The following is a 14,303-nucleotide window of genomic DNA, read 5'->3' as shown; positions in this document are numbered from 1 at the left end:
TATTATTACTCGAAATCTACTTATTGTAAATACACAATTTTTTCACAGAGTTAAGTTTGATTATAATATTTTTAAAATTCATTGATATTTTTCACTTGTATCACATGTTTTTGAAATAATTCCAGAACGAGATTTCAATGAGACTGAAACGTCAGAGGAATACATCATTAAATAACGAATTTTATAATAGCATATGTTATATTAGAACATCAGCATCTGATTTTAACTCCAATAGAGGCAAATCAGTTTCATACATACATATGATGTTCCTTTCCTGTACCAAGTCAGGAAAATGGCCATTGTTATATTATAGTTCGTTTCTGTGTGTGTTACATTTTAATGTTGTGTTTCTGTTGTGTCGTAGTTCTCTTATATTTGATGTGTTTCCCTCGGTTTTAGTTTGTAACCCGGATTTGTTTTTTTCTCAATCGATTTATGAATTTCGAACAGCAGTATACTACTGTTGCCTTTATTTTCCTCCCCGAGGTTATCATCAGCCCAGAAGTCAGCACATCTATGTTGACATGAATTATTATTGATAAATACATTTTTTTACAAAACTTCGAATTTTTCGAAATACTAAGGTTTTCTTCCAGGCATATATCACCTTAGCTGTATTTAGGGACACATTTTGGAATTAAGGCCCTCTTTGGCTTCGTGATCTGTTAAGCCTTTTAAGCTTTTTTTAATCAAGCGTCGATGTTGGGTCTTATGTGGACGAGGCGCGCATCTGGCAGATTTAACATTGTTGTGCTGATATTTAGAGTAATTATGATAATAATATGCGTTTTCACCTTCACTGGTGATCCAGTGGATGGGTCTTCCTTAGAGTTGTCACTTGTTAAGACGAACTTATATATATATATATATATATATATAAACGCCTAAAAAGTGTACAAAACAACACCACTATTAAAAAAGGGAACAATAAATGTAAGTATCTATAAATATTTCGGATTACTGATGAAGGATATCTGTTATCCGAAATATTTATAGATACTTACATTTATTGTTTCCTTTTATTAATAATGGTGTTGTTTTGTAATCTTTTTAGGCGTTTATATAATTTATTTATTGTGTACATGTACTGTTACTTGTATCGATCCAGCGCCCTCGTAAGAAAGATCGTTGACTAATATCTAGACGTTTTATATATATAAATATATATAGATACAGAATGTGTTTTCAGCCTTGTATCACCATCACTGGTGATCCGATGGATAAAATCTCTCGTAGAGTTGTCACTGATTCAGAAGTACTTATTATATATATATATATATATATGGGCCTGCCTATGCGTAGTGACAACTGTAAATAGTTATCAAAGGTACCAGGATTATAATTTAATACGCCAGACGCGCGTTTCGTCTACATAAGACTCATGAGTGACGCTCAGATCAGAATAGTTATAAAGCCAAACAAGTACAAAGTTGAAGAGCATTGATGACCCAAAATTCCAAAAAGTTGTGCCAAATACGGCTAAGGTAATCTATTCCTGGGATAAGAAAATCCTTATTTTTTCGAAAAATTTAAAGTTTTGTAACAGGAAATTTATAAAAATGACCATATAATTGATATTCATGTCAACACCTAAGTGCTGACTACTGGGCTGGTGATACCCTCGGGAACGAAACGTCCACCAGCAGTGGATATATATATATATATATATATATATATATATATACAAGTCTAAATTGAAAACAACGTTCAAATCTATGATTGCGTTGGATAAAAACCGCAATTTTTAAAGCGTGTGCATGCAAAACAAATTTCTTGGTAGAGGGGTCTAAATACAGCACAAACAAACATTTTCCAAAAGACCAAAAAAGTGAAAAAGTAAATTTTAACAAAACGCATTTGACTAGCAGGTCGAACAACGGATGTTCTTAAACCCTGCTGACTGCCATTGGCGATTGACAAATAAACGGATCACCCGATGTAACAAAATGGATCTTAATATAAATTTAATACCAAACAACAAAAACAATAAACTTGCGGAAAAGATGGTATACCGCAAACATGAGGTGCAAAAATTAGTACACCATATCCAGATTTCGACAATTACTGTCTCTTCAGTGATGTTAGGAATCGAAACGGTATTTGGAAGGCCATATGATATATATAAGTCTAAAGATTTGCACAACGGTACTAATATAAAATGGTAATATACGAAGATGATTTTATGAAATCGTGTTGTCAAATATTTCGGCTTAAGGATGTACTTAGGTCAGGTTTAGGAACTTTTTTCAGATGTTCGGACTCCTCGGTTTTTTTCCTAAGAGACAGGGTAAAATATTTTGCCCCATAACACCAATTTTTCTTTTCATATAAATACTCAATAGCTCAAACAAGGTCGTTTACCACAAAATTTAAGCAGATTCAAGATTTCTTTTCTTTCGATTTGAGACCCAAATAATACCAAAGCAAATATAAGGTTAAAGTCCGAATCAGCATTTTCCCGCCATTTAAAAAAAATTAAATATCTCGAAAAGAAGCTCCACAATCTATCCATATTTTTAGCTTATTTTGTTCCTTAACTAATGCTCTTCTGACTTATAGTATCAATTATAAATTCTAGATTTTTATAATTACATTCTATTGTTTTAAGTACATGATAAATAGCCTTCGTCAGTGTCAATAATTTTAACTTTTAAAATCATACTGACAAATATTTCGGTAGCCGAATATTTGTCAACACGATCTTCGTTTATTACCATCTTATATTAGTACCGTTGTGCAAATCTTTAGTCTTACATGATGTTTTCCTTATCTGTGCAGTATCGTCTATTCTAGACGATCCGGTACATATTGAATTTGCTGGTTGGTCCTTTGTATAAACTTCTATATATATATAAAGTGCCTAGAAAATCAACCTAACGATGTTAGAGTAGATCTGATTCTTTACTTTCTCCCCGAGGCATTACTTTTTATTTCTCACTTCTACGACAACACCGCCTAGCATTGCGCAGACGCCTTATCCCCTCCTCTAACTATAGCTGATAAAAAATCAGCTTTCGTTTCGGGAGGTGTTATATATATATATTGAGCACATTCGTTGAAAGGTTTTTTGTAGAAACTGTACAAGGACCGTTTACGTTGAACTGTCCACGTACTGCTAATAATGATACACGCATGCCATTTAACATTAAAAATCCATATTGGTCAGCGTATTGTTGTGAGAACTTTTTTTAGAGCAACAGTTTAGGCTTGTTTTCGTTTAGGCTTGTTGAACTATAGATGAAGGTTGTCGGAACCTTTGTACCCGTCCCCAGTCACCACTTGTATTACGGTAGTCTGAAAGGCAGAAATAAACTTCAGGATACAACGCTTCACGGAGAAAAAATATCCACATAACGATTTGTGACGGATATTTCATAAGAACAAGGGGGTGCCACATGTGGAGCAGGATCTGCTAACCCTTCCGGAGCACATGAAATCACCCCCGGCTTTTGGTGGGGTTCGTGTTGCTCAGTCTTTAGTTTTCTATGTTGCGTTTTGTGTACTGTTGTTTTTCTTTTGGTCTTGTTTTTTTGTTACCATGGCGTTGTCAGTTTATTTTTCGCCTTTCTTTTATAGATACATATTGTTTGTTAATGTTTTGTTAATGTTTGGTAACTGTAAAACTTCATCTAATCTCTCAAAAAGGAAGTGATAAATGTCTGCTTGATGGGTAAAATTTGAATGAGATTTGTTTAACTTTTTCGCTTTTTCTGTTATACTTTTTTTCAAAATTACTCTCAGTCTCAAATTGATGAAAACCATCGAAACATTTCAAACAAAAGCATACCGCAGTGTACCAAAGCTCTCTCTCTAACTAACATTTACACTTTAAATTTCAATACCTGAACATATATATAGGGAAACTGCTGTCTGTCAAATTCTACTTTCTCCTCTTGAAGTAAGACCTTTACGTAGTCCACTCGGTTAGCGATAATTGCTTGTTTCAATAGAATCTCAAAGTTCTAATGTATGAAAAATTAAACATCTACATTTAACAAATAAAGATGAAATTGACTTATGCAGTTATATGTTATCTTTCTTTAAGATATTTGATTTTCGGGGTAATTATAATATCTAAATAAAACAATTTGACAATATATCAGTTTATAAATATGCATTTTTCTTAAAATTAATGATCTGACTCCCTCAAGCTCAGAATTAATGCACCGTGGTTCTGGTTAATTAGCTTTTACTGTTTTGATGCATCTAAACTTTTTATGTCCTTTGTTTACCAAAAGCTCGTGTACGGCAAACAGAAATTATATACTATGTGTATATGTTAATATGTGCTAGTCCTTTTTTTTTTATAATATGCAAATATTGATAAAATGTATTTTTTATATTTCTACTTTTTCAGGCCATTTTTATTTATTTATTTTTTTTTTAAATATTATTTAGGCACTTTATTCATACCTCTGTTTTAAAGTCGTTATCATTGACAGGCATTTCCTGAATGAACTGATATGCTATGTAGAAGTATAATGGCAAAGAGGCTGGAGTCAGGGATGTCTGATAACGTTGCATAAATTCTTTTACTTCACCAGTAACATTCATGTTATTACACGTAACTGTAGACACCGGTTTTACGCTGTTATTTGGAAATTTTCTTTTAGGACCAGCAATATCATTTGATGTTACCATTATAGGACTAATACCGTATTCAGAATCATGGTATAACTCTTGGTCTACAAAGAAATACATATTTTGAACCTCAAGTCAAGCTTTCATCCAAAATGAACTCGACCAACTATTAATTTTGGTTTCACGTAAATTAATGAATTATCGTGCTATTTTCGTTATTATTTCCGGTAGAAGATACTAAAAGGAATATTCAAACTCATAAGTCGATAACTGTTTCCCAACATCCCCCTAGTGGTAATGTTTAATGTCGGAAATCTGACACAAACATTTTATATTCTGCCAAGGCATTCCCGAAATTAACATCAGGTATTAAACTACTCAAGCTTTAGTTTTCTGTGTAGTATTTTGCCATGGTGTTGTCCGATGATCTTCGACTTATGGGTTTTGACCCTTTTGTATCTTCTACCTGTTTTTCTATGACAGTAGCACAGCATTATATCAAAACTTTCACGCCATAAGTTTTAAAGATATAATCAAAAACATTGATGAAGATGATACTTTCACTATATCTAATAAACCAATGTCACTTAAAAGTTTCCATTCAGTTCAAATTTTTACAGACGTGAATTTAACTATTTTGATGACTTTACGTGTACTGTATTTGACAGAATATAACGGTTATGATTATGCGAATGCTTTTTGTTTGGATTTCTTGCTTACATCTTATTAAATATAGGTTTTTACATACAATATTCCTCTTCTTTTTTTTATAGTAAATACTCACCTAAGTTCTCATAGTTTTCTTCATTGGGTGTATCTTTTACATATCGTCTGTTTCGCGACATAGGTATAGCAGATTTCACTGGTCTTTCGTCGTTATTTTTACGACCCTGAGCCCATGCTCTTATAATCGACGTCACAACTACGTTTGAAAACTCTGTCTCGTCTTGTTGGTCTAAGTCAAATATGTTTACCTTCAATGATAAGCTTACACAATAAAAAAAGTAAACCGTCATTTCACAACATATGTCCTATGAAATTTAACGTACTTGGTATCTTTGTTCTTTTTAGCAGTAATATGTACATATAATTTTCTTACTAAATACAATAACTGTTACTTGAACATGTAGTAACTAGAAAAATATATAATATATGATATTATTGACTACTTTGTTTTGTAAAGCAAGGTCGGTTGTATATCAAATGAAAGGACAATAGTTAGCTTCTATTGTAAATAAGTATTCCAATCAACAGTCACAAATGATTCTAATTAATCGCCTAATAAAACTTTCAAAATAAGGTATAGTTATTTACAAATTTCATTTGTTTTGTGTTTTGTGTTTTGTTTTTGTTTTTGTTTTTTTTTTCATTTAACAAAACCTTTCCTCTTATCTTTGCATGCATTATTGCGGTTGATCGTGTAATTCTGATTTTGTGTAGATTTGCCATGACGTTGTTTTCTAAAAGCTGACTTCGTATATTAATTTGGTTACATGTTGGTGACTGTGTTTAAAATTAAGGAATGTTCGGTGTCTTTAAACGTGCCAATCGTTCCTACATATTTTAAATTTAATTTTCTGTAGTCGTATTCGCAAAATATATGATAGAATGTTAAATACACCATCTGTTATCGGTTTTATGAATGAAAATATAACTTACAAAATGTCTATTCTTTTCTATCTCTGTTATATAATTCTTAACTCTTTTGAAATCGTCCTTTTGGAAGTAAATTCCAAAAAGTAGCGGTGCTCTTATTTCGATGGAATCAAGGCTGTAATAAATTGACATCAAAAGTAACCATATAGATAAAAGCATCATTTTGGGGTTTTCCCTATAGAATTTTATTTGGTCATGAATCTCATCAGTGAGCAGACATTATGGAATGCTATGGTCTCGATATATATTTACATTGAATTTCTTGTTGACAGCATGACTAGTACTCAACAGGAACGGTATGTCTATTTTGAATTTTTTGTTGACAGCATGACCAGTACACAACAGGAACGTTATGTCCATGTGTAGGATTTGTGAGTATGAATTAAAATTTCTGATCCTTACCAAAATGCATGTGTTTTCACCAAACGATCAACAATCCTCCATTTTTAAAAATTGCTAATAGATTATTATACACTAAAGACAGGTATTGTATGACTGCAATGGATGTACTTATTCACAGCCACGTCCGGTCAGAAAGAGAACATTAATCTTGATCGTACCAAACCACTTTACAGAGCCCACACATCCGATTTATTTTTAATATGTTCACGTCCTAAATATGTATGAAATATTTGACACTGGTCGAGAAGCAAACAACAATCAATGTGGTTAATCTTGCAAAATACTTGTATTTATTTTGCTCTCAGGCGATAAGCAACAATCATATAATAACACTGGACACTTTTAATTTGCAAAACACTCATTTGCAAATCCGCCGCCGCCTCTCCTTAGACCTACAGTGTCGTGTATATAACCAAAATGTGCGGAATTACATGGGATTCAATAATTTCATTGCTTTTCTGCTGTTATTATTATATATATTTTGTAATTTGATTTAGAAAAACATGGGATTTTCAATATCCCATGGGATACGGCAAATCCCATGGGATTGACCATTATCCCATGGGATTTTGGTTAAATCCCATAGGATTTTTTTGGGTCCCATGGGATAATTGTAGTCCCATGGGATATTTGTTGTCCCATGGGACAAAAAAAATCCCATGGGACTATAACTATCCCATGGGATTTTTAATATCCCATGGGACAAAATAATATCCTATGGAATTCAAATTATAAATATACAGTAATGTGTATGTTACAATGAATTCTGTTTGGTAGTAAAAAGTTTATAATATATATATGAGTGTATCTTGGTTTTTTTCATTTTGTCACAAACATGTTTTTAATTTGTTTATATGACAATAAAGATTATTATTATTTTGAAAAGTATAATAATATTTAAAGTCAAAAAATAAAATCCTTTAACTGAAATAAAATGATGACATGTCTTAATAAAAGAAAAAAATATTGATTTGAAATCTTGTCTTGTTTGTTTTATTATGAAAATAGAACTGAAAAAAAATATTTCATATTCTGACTGAATAAATTGACAAAGCACAGTTAATAGTTTAATGAGGTAAAGTTTTCTTTGTTATAGTTCCATTGCAATACATGAATATGCAAACGATTTGAATCTTATACCTTTGTGGTGTTCATAATATTACATTTATATTTGCAAATTTATAAAATAAACACTTTTCCTGTTAAGTTTTAGTTTTCTTGTTTCAGCTTGCTATGAACAATTATTCAGTCCACTATATAAGAGTCAAGTAAATAAATTATTTCATCCACTAGAATATTCAAACAATTCTTAAACAAAACATTTTTGCAATCTGTTCTTCAAAAATCTTTCTCCGTACATCTTTATTGGATGGAGCGATTTAAATGAGTGGACAAAGCAAGTTCATTTGGACAATAAAATACTAATATATTTTTTCAATCCTCCCTTCTTTCAATTGATAATTACGTTGTTGCATTTACATGATTAAGTTCTTGTGCATCTATGATCATGATGATCTGACTCCTTTTTGTTTATAGTCATTATGTTGAAATTTCCTCTTTCTTATGTAGGAAAAAAACACCTTCCATTTCAAATTAATAAAAAAAGTCACACTATGTAGAAAAATATCAACTTTAAGTTTGCTGTTCAGTATTGACCTGTTGAATGATGATCATGAAAACCAAGATGTCTGACCTACAAATACACAAAACTCAAAAATTATAAATGAAGAGAAATACAGCAACAAAATGGCTATTTTATCATGTTTATGTACATTTTGATAAAAATTTCATATGAATATTTAAAATTGTAAGAACTCTTATTTCAGTGCTTTGTGTCTATGGTTTTCATATTAGTTGTTTTTTGTGCCTTGTTGCAGTTTTTGAGTTAAGCCAATTGCAAACAAGAAATGATTGTAACAGGATGCAGTTACGAAGTCTCCCAAACGAAGCTCCCATAATTCGTAATTCCCAGGGTCGCCTGACATTGGGCAACGTCCAGTGAAAATTGGTTTGGTCCAGTAAAGTTATATGCATTAGTGATGCCTGGGGACTAACCTTGTATATCATTCAAATCATCTTGGCATGACAAACCAGAATATATATGGTTTAGGGGTGGGGATCTCAACCATTTACAAGATACTAGAATATTGGGGGTGGGGAGGAACCCCTGGGGACTGGCCCTATACGTCATTCAAATGTTCATAACATGACGAACAGGAATATTTATGGTTTAGGGGTGGGGATCTCAACCATTTACAAGATATTAGAACATTGGGGGTGGGGGGAACCCCTGGGGACTGACCGTATACGTCATTCAAATGTTCAAGACATGACAAATAGGAATATATATGGTTTAGGGGTGGGGATCTCAACCATTTACAAGATATTAGAACTTTCTCAAATGGCAGGGGGTTGGGATGACCCCTGGGGACTAACCCTGTATATCATTCAAACCATCTTCGCATGACAAACCAGAATATATATGGTTTAGGGGTGGGGATCTTGACCACTAAGAAAATATTAGAACTTTCTTAAATGGCAGGGGGTGGGGGTGACCCCTGGGGACTAACCCTGTATTTCATTTGATGTGCTTTATCATGACAAACCAGAATATATATGGTTTAGGGGTGGGGATCTCGACCATTTACAGGATACTAGAACTTTCTCAAATGGCAGGGGGTCGGGATGACCCCTGGGGACTAACCCTGTATATCATTCAAACCATCTTAGCATGACAAACCAGAATATATATGGTTTAGGGGTGGGGATCTTGACCACTTACAAGATATTAGAACTTTCTTAAATGGCAGGGGGTGGGGGTGACCCCTGGGGACTAACCCTGTATTACATTTGATGTGCTTTATCATGACAAACCAGAATATATATGGTTTAGGGTAGGGGATCTCAACCATTTACAAGATATTAGAACTTTCTCAAATGGCAGGGGGTGGGGATGACCCCTGGGGACTGACCCTGCATATCATTCAAACCATCTTAGCATGACAAACCAGAATATATATGGTTTAGGGGTGGGGATCTTGACCACTTACAAGGTATTAGAACTTTCTTAAATGGCAGGGGGTGGGGGTGACCCCTGGGGACTAACCCTGTATTTCATTTAATGGGCTTTATCATTTAGAACATTTTCAATTAAAAAGATTGTGTCTATCACGAACGGTTTTCAATTTATAATCATTTCAAAATTTTAAAAAATAAAATCCCATAGGGTTCTATAGTAAAACCCTCTTTTCTTTTTGCCCCTCAAAGTACCCCTTTATAAACCCCATTGCACAAACAAAACCCAGTTTGTTCAAATGTTGTGCTGTTATTAAAACCACTGTCCCAGTTTAGGGGTGGGTTGGGTGCTCACTAAATGTTTATTTTATTAGTTGATATTTGCTTTGAATTAGCTGTCAGTAACTGTGAGTACTAATAGATCTGCATGTTGAGTCTTTTTTGTTAAAGGGAAAGAATAAATTTCCAGCCACATCCAGTCTGTGTTTTTTGTAGCTGTTTTTCTGCTTTGTTGCATTCTAATGAGTTAATAAAATTGAGAATGAAAACGGGAATGTATCAAAATAACCTGACCCAAGAGCAGAAAAAAACCCTTTTCAACTGATTTTAGTTTTTATATTGAACTGACACTTACACCACTGTCCTTATTTAGAGGAGGATTTGGCGCCAGCAAGCATGTTAAACCATGCCACATTTTGTAAGTGTCTGTCCCAAGTCAGGGGCCTATTATTCAGTGGTTGTCAATTGTTGCTATATATCATATTTGTTTTTTGTTTATTGTTTTGTGCAAAAATCAGGCACTTAGCTTTCACCTTTGTTTGTGGTGTTTCCCCCAAGCATGTTTAGCATGGATAGACACCATGCCCTTTTTAAATGACGCCATGCCCTTTTTGAATTGTTTTACATTTGTTATTTCATGGCCTTTTATAGATTACTATGCAGTATAGGGTTTGCTCATTGTCGAAGGCTGTACAGTGAACTAATTTTGTTAAATTTAATGTCATTTGATCTCTATTGGAGAAAAGTCTCATTGGTAATCATACCGCTTCTTATCTTTATATCAACCCTGCCATATTTTGCCTGTCCAAAATCAGGAGCCTGTACATAGTTCAGTGGTTGATGTTGGTTCACGTCGGTCATATTTGTTTTTTCATAACTTGTTTTTTTTATAAATTAGTCTAGTATATTTGAAGTTTGAATTGATGTTTTTTTTCCAAATTTTGTTTGTGGTGTCTTTTATAGATGACTATATCATGTATAGGGTATGGGTTTTCTCATTATTTACAGGTCATCATTGGCCTCTTATAAGTAATTGCATTGCATACATCTACTTAATTGAACTCTGGTGGATAGTTTTCTCATTTATTATACCACATCTTATTTTCATAATAATCATTATTCAAGGGCAATAACTTTTATAGAAGTGGACTTACCATTTAGGCTTTGTTGACGTCTGTAAATCTATTTTTGTTGATAATTTCTTTTGTTTACAGTTTCCCTTTATCTTTAATGTTCTTGCCCTACACATAAAAGGATAAACATTATCATTTAATGACAATAACTACTATTACATAATGAGTAGGCAACTGACAATTTTGGATCATTTGTATATCTTGTCTTGCTCATCATTTTTGCTGTTTAATATTATCAATATTCTATGAAAATGAGGTCACAGTAATATTAAACTTGGCAGACAGACATCTTCTTATTTTTATATGACACCTTGCAGTCATTCCATACACCAACAAGTAGACATATGCTTATAATATCTGATAAAATGAAAAAACCAAGAAAACTTAGCATTGACCAAAGAACCATAAAATGCGATCATGGTTATATGAATCTGAAAGACAGACATGCACACCTTACAATCGTTACATCCACCAAATATAATTTACCTGTTGCTTAAAGCATATGATAAACTGACAAAACAATGCAAACTTTTCATCGACCAATGAACCATGAAAATGAGGTCAAGGTCATATAAAACATGCCAGACAGATATGTGCATCTCACAATCATTCCATTCACCAAATATAGGGGCCTCATTCATGTTATTGCTCACAGTATACAAAAAAACCACAAAAACTAAACATTGTCCAATGTACTATGAAAATAAAGTCAAGGTAAGATGAAACTTCTCAGTCAGACATATGCAACTTACAATCATTCCATACACCAATTATAGTTGACCTATTGCTAATTTAAAAATAACAAAATAGAAAAACTGACCAAAAAACAAAAAAATAACATTGAGCAATGAACAATAAAAATGAGGACAAGGTCGAATAAAACATGCCAGACTAACATGTACATCCTTAAAAAATTTCATACACCAAATATACTTGACATGTTGCATACAGTATTAGAAAAACTGGACATTTTTACCTAGGAATAGTGATGTCATGGACTAAGAAAATTAGTCTGGGGACATAAATAATATTTTACTGTCATCGGACTAAATATACTAGTAAATTCTGTATCCATGGACTTTTTATACTAGTTATATTTGTCTGACCAGACAATTTTTACCAGGACTTATTTATCTCTTACACTAGTTCTCAGAGAGACATGTCACCTTACCTTGACACATTATTCCGACTCTGAACAAACCAGTATTTGCTCTTACTCCTTAATAATACTGTGTGCTTAGGGGAGAAGCAGCAAATACCAACTTTAAAGTCTTTGGTTTTACCCTGTTGGGTTCAAAATAAACAACCTTCTGCACTTGAGGTGAACACACTACCACAAGACCAGGCAGTATAATACAAGAGTGCACACGCTGAAATGTCTCGCCTTCTTTACTAACCATTGATTTTATGTTGATAGTCCTAAATACAAAGCTTTACTACAAGTAACACATAAGCTTAACATGATCCAAGAAAATGAGGTCAAGGTCAGATAAACCAAACGAGAAATACATGTACACCTTACAATCATTCAATAAACCAAACATAGTTGACCTATTGCTTATTGTTTCTAAGAAACAGTCTTAAACAAGAAAACTTAACATTGACCAATGCACCATGAAAATGAGGTCAAGGTCAGACGAACCATGCCAGACAGACATGTACACCTTACAATCAATTTAGGCATTAAATATAGTTGACCTATTGCTTATAGTATCTAAGAAACAAACTTAACCATGAAAACTTTACATTGACCAATGAACTATGAAAATGAGGTCAAGGTCAGATGATACCTGCCAGACAGACATATACGTCTTACAATCCTTCCATACATCAAATATAGTTGATCTATTGCTTATAGTTGAAGAAAAACAGACCAAAGCACAAAAACTTAACACTGAGAAATGAACCGTAAAAATGAGGTCAAGGTCAAATAAAACCTGTGAAACTGACATGTACATCATAAAATATTTCCATACACCATTTAAAGTTGACCTATTGCATATAGTATTAGAAAAAAAGACCAAAACTCAAAAACTTAACTTTGACCACTGAACCATGAAAATGAGGTCAAGGTCAGATGACACCTACCAGCTGGACATGTACACCTTACAATCATTCCATATACCAAATATAGTAGACCTACTGCTTATAGTATCTGATATATGGACTTGACCACGAAAACTTAACCTTGTTCACTGATCCATGAAATGAGGTCAAGGTCAAATGAAAATTGTCTGATGGGCATGAAGACCTTGCAAGGTACGCACATACTAAATATAGTTATCCTATTACTCATAATAAGAAAGAAATTAACATTACAAAAAATGTTGACTTTTTTTTCAAGTAGTCACTGAACCATGAAAATGAGGTCAAGGACAATGGACATATGACAGACGGAAACTTCGTAACATAAGGCATCTATATACAAAGTATGAAGCATCCAGGTCTTCTAGCTTCTAAAATATAAAGCTTTTAAGAAGTTAGCTAACGCCGCCGCCGTCGGATCACTATACCTATGTCGAGCTTTCTGCGACAAAAGTGGTAGGCTCGACAATAAGGAGTTTACCCAAGATTTAAAGTTTCCAAGTTTTTGCAGAAACTGGATTAAAATCATCATTGAAAAGCAATAACTTTTTAATAAGATTTAAGTTTCTCTTTAATTATTACAGTTTTCGAGATAAAAAGGCAAATTCAAGAAATATGAAAAAAAAAAATGGTTAAAATCTGTATTTAAGGCAACAACTCCTATAAGTCAGCAGCCAGTTTTGATGCAAATTGACAGTAGATCTTTTTTTCAACATTCTGAACATTTCTACCCTTGTCAGATATTGTCTATCTATTTTGGCATTTTGTAGCTTATTACGCAGTTTGGCTTTTTAGCCCATTGTTGAAATCTGTACGGGGACCTATATAGTCGTTAACTTCTATTTTTTCTATAAATTTGAACTTGATCTGAGTTTTGTGGTAATAAGCATTGCGTGTAAGTCTCATAACATTTGGTTGAGGCTAACTTAAGTAGAGAACAGAAACTAAAAATTCAGCAATTTTTCTATTTGTAAACACGCATAACTCTAGAACGGTTGTGTATAAGTTTTTTGACATTTGGTTGAGATAAACTAAAGTTAGAGAACGGAAACGAAAAATTCAGCAATTTTTATGCTTATAAAGGGACATTACTCAAGAATGGTAAAAGTGTTGCCACCAAATTTCGTACTTAATCTGTATTATGTAGTAATA

The 14,303-nt window shown here is 33.1% G+C and overlaps 1 protein-coding gene across 3 annotated transcripts in view; it reads right to left on the bottom strand.

Annotated features, from left to right (window-relative positions):
* Nucleotides 1-14,303, bottom strand: part of LOC127733922 (transient receptor potential cation channel subfamily M member 2-like) — a 125,114-nt gene that overhangs the window by 20,337 nt on the left and 90,474 nt on the right. The window contains exons 6-9 of one of the 3 annotated variants that reach the window (XM_052243391.1): nucleotides 6,241-6,352; nucleotides 5,366-5,555; nucleotides 4,414-4,685; nucleotides 3,843-3,962 (exon numbers count right to left, since the gene is read on the bottom strand). The exons of the other annotated variants lie outside the window; for them this stretch is intronic. Of the exons in view, the coding sequence (XP_052099351.1) occupies nucleotides 3,843-3,962; nucleotides 4,414-4,685; nucleotides 5,366-5,555; nucleotides 6,241-6,352 (694 nt within the window). The remainder of the gene's footprint in view (nucleotides 1-3,842; nucleotides 3,963-4,413; nucleotides 4,686-5,365; nucleotides 5,556-6,240; nucleotides 6,353-14,303) is intronic. 3 annotated transcript variants of the gene reach the window in all.

Source organism: Mytilus californianus, unplaced genomic scaffold (genome assembly GCF_021869535.1).
Source record: "Mytilus californianus isolate M0D057914Y unplaced genomic scaffold, xbMytCali1.0.p SCAF_3, whole genome shotgun sequence".
NCBI lineage: Eukaryota > Metazoa > Mollusca > Bivalvia > Mytilida > Mytilidae > Mytilus > Mytilus californianus.
This window is presented reverse-complemented; position numbering and strand designations above follow the sequence as displayed.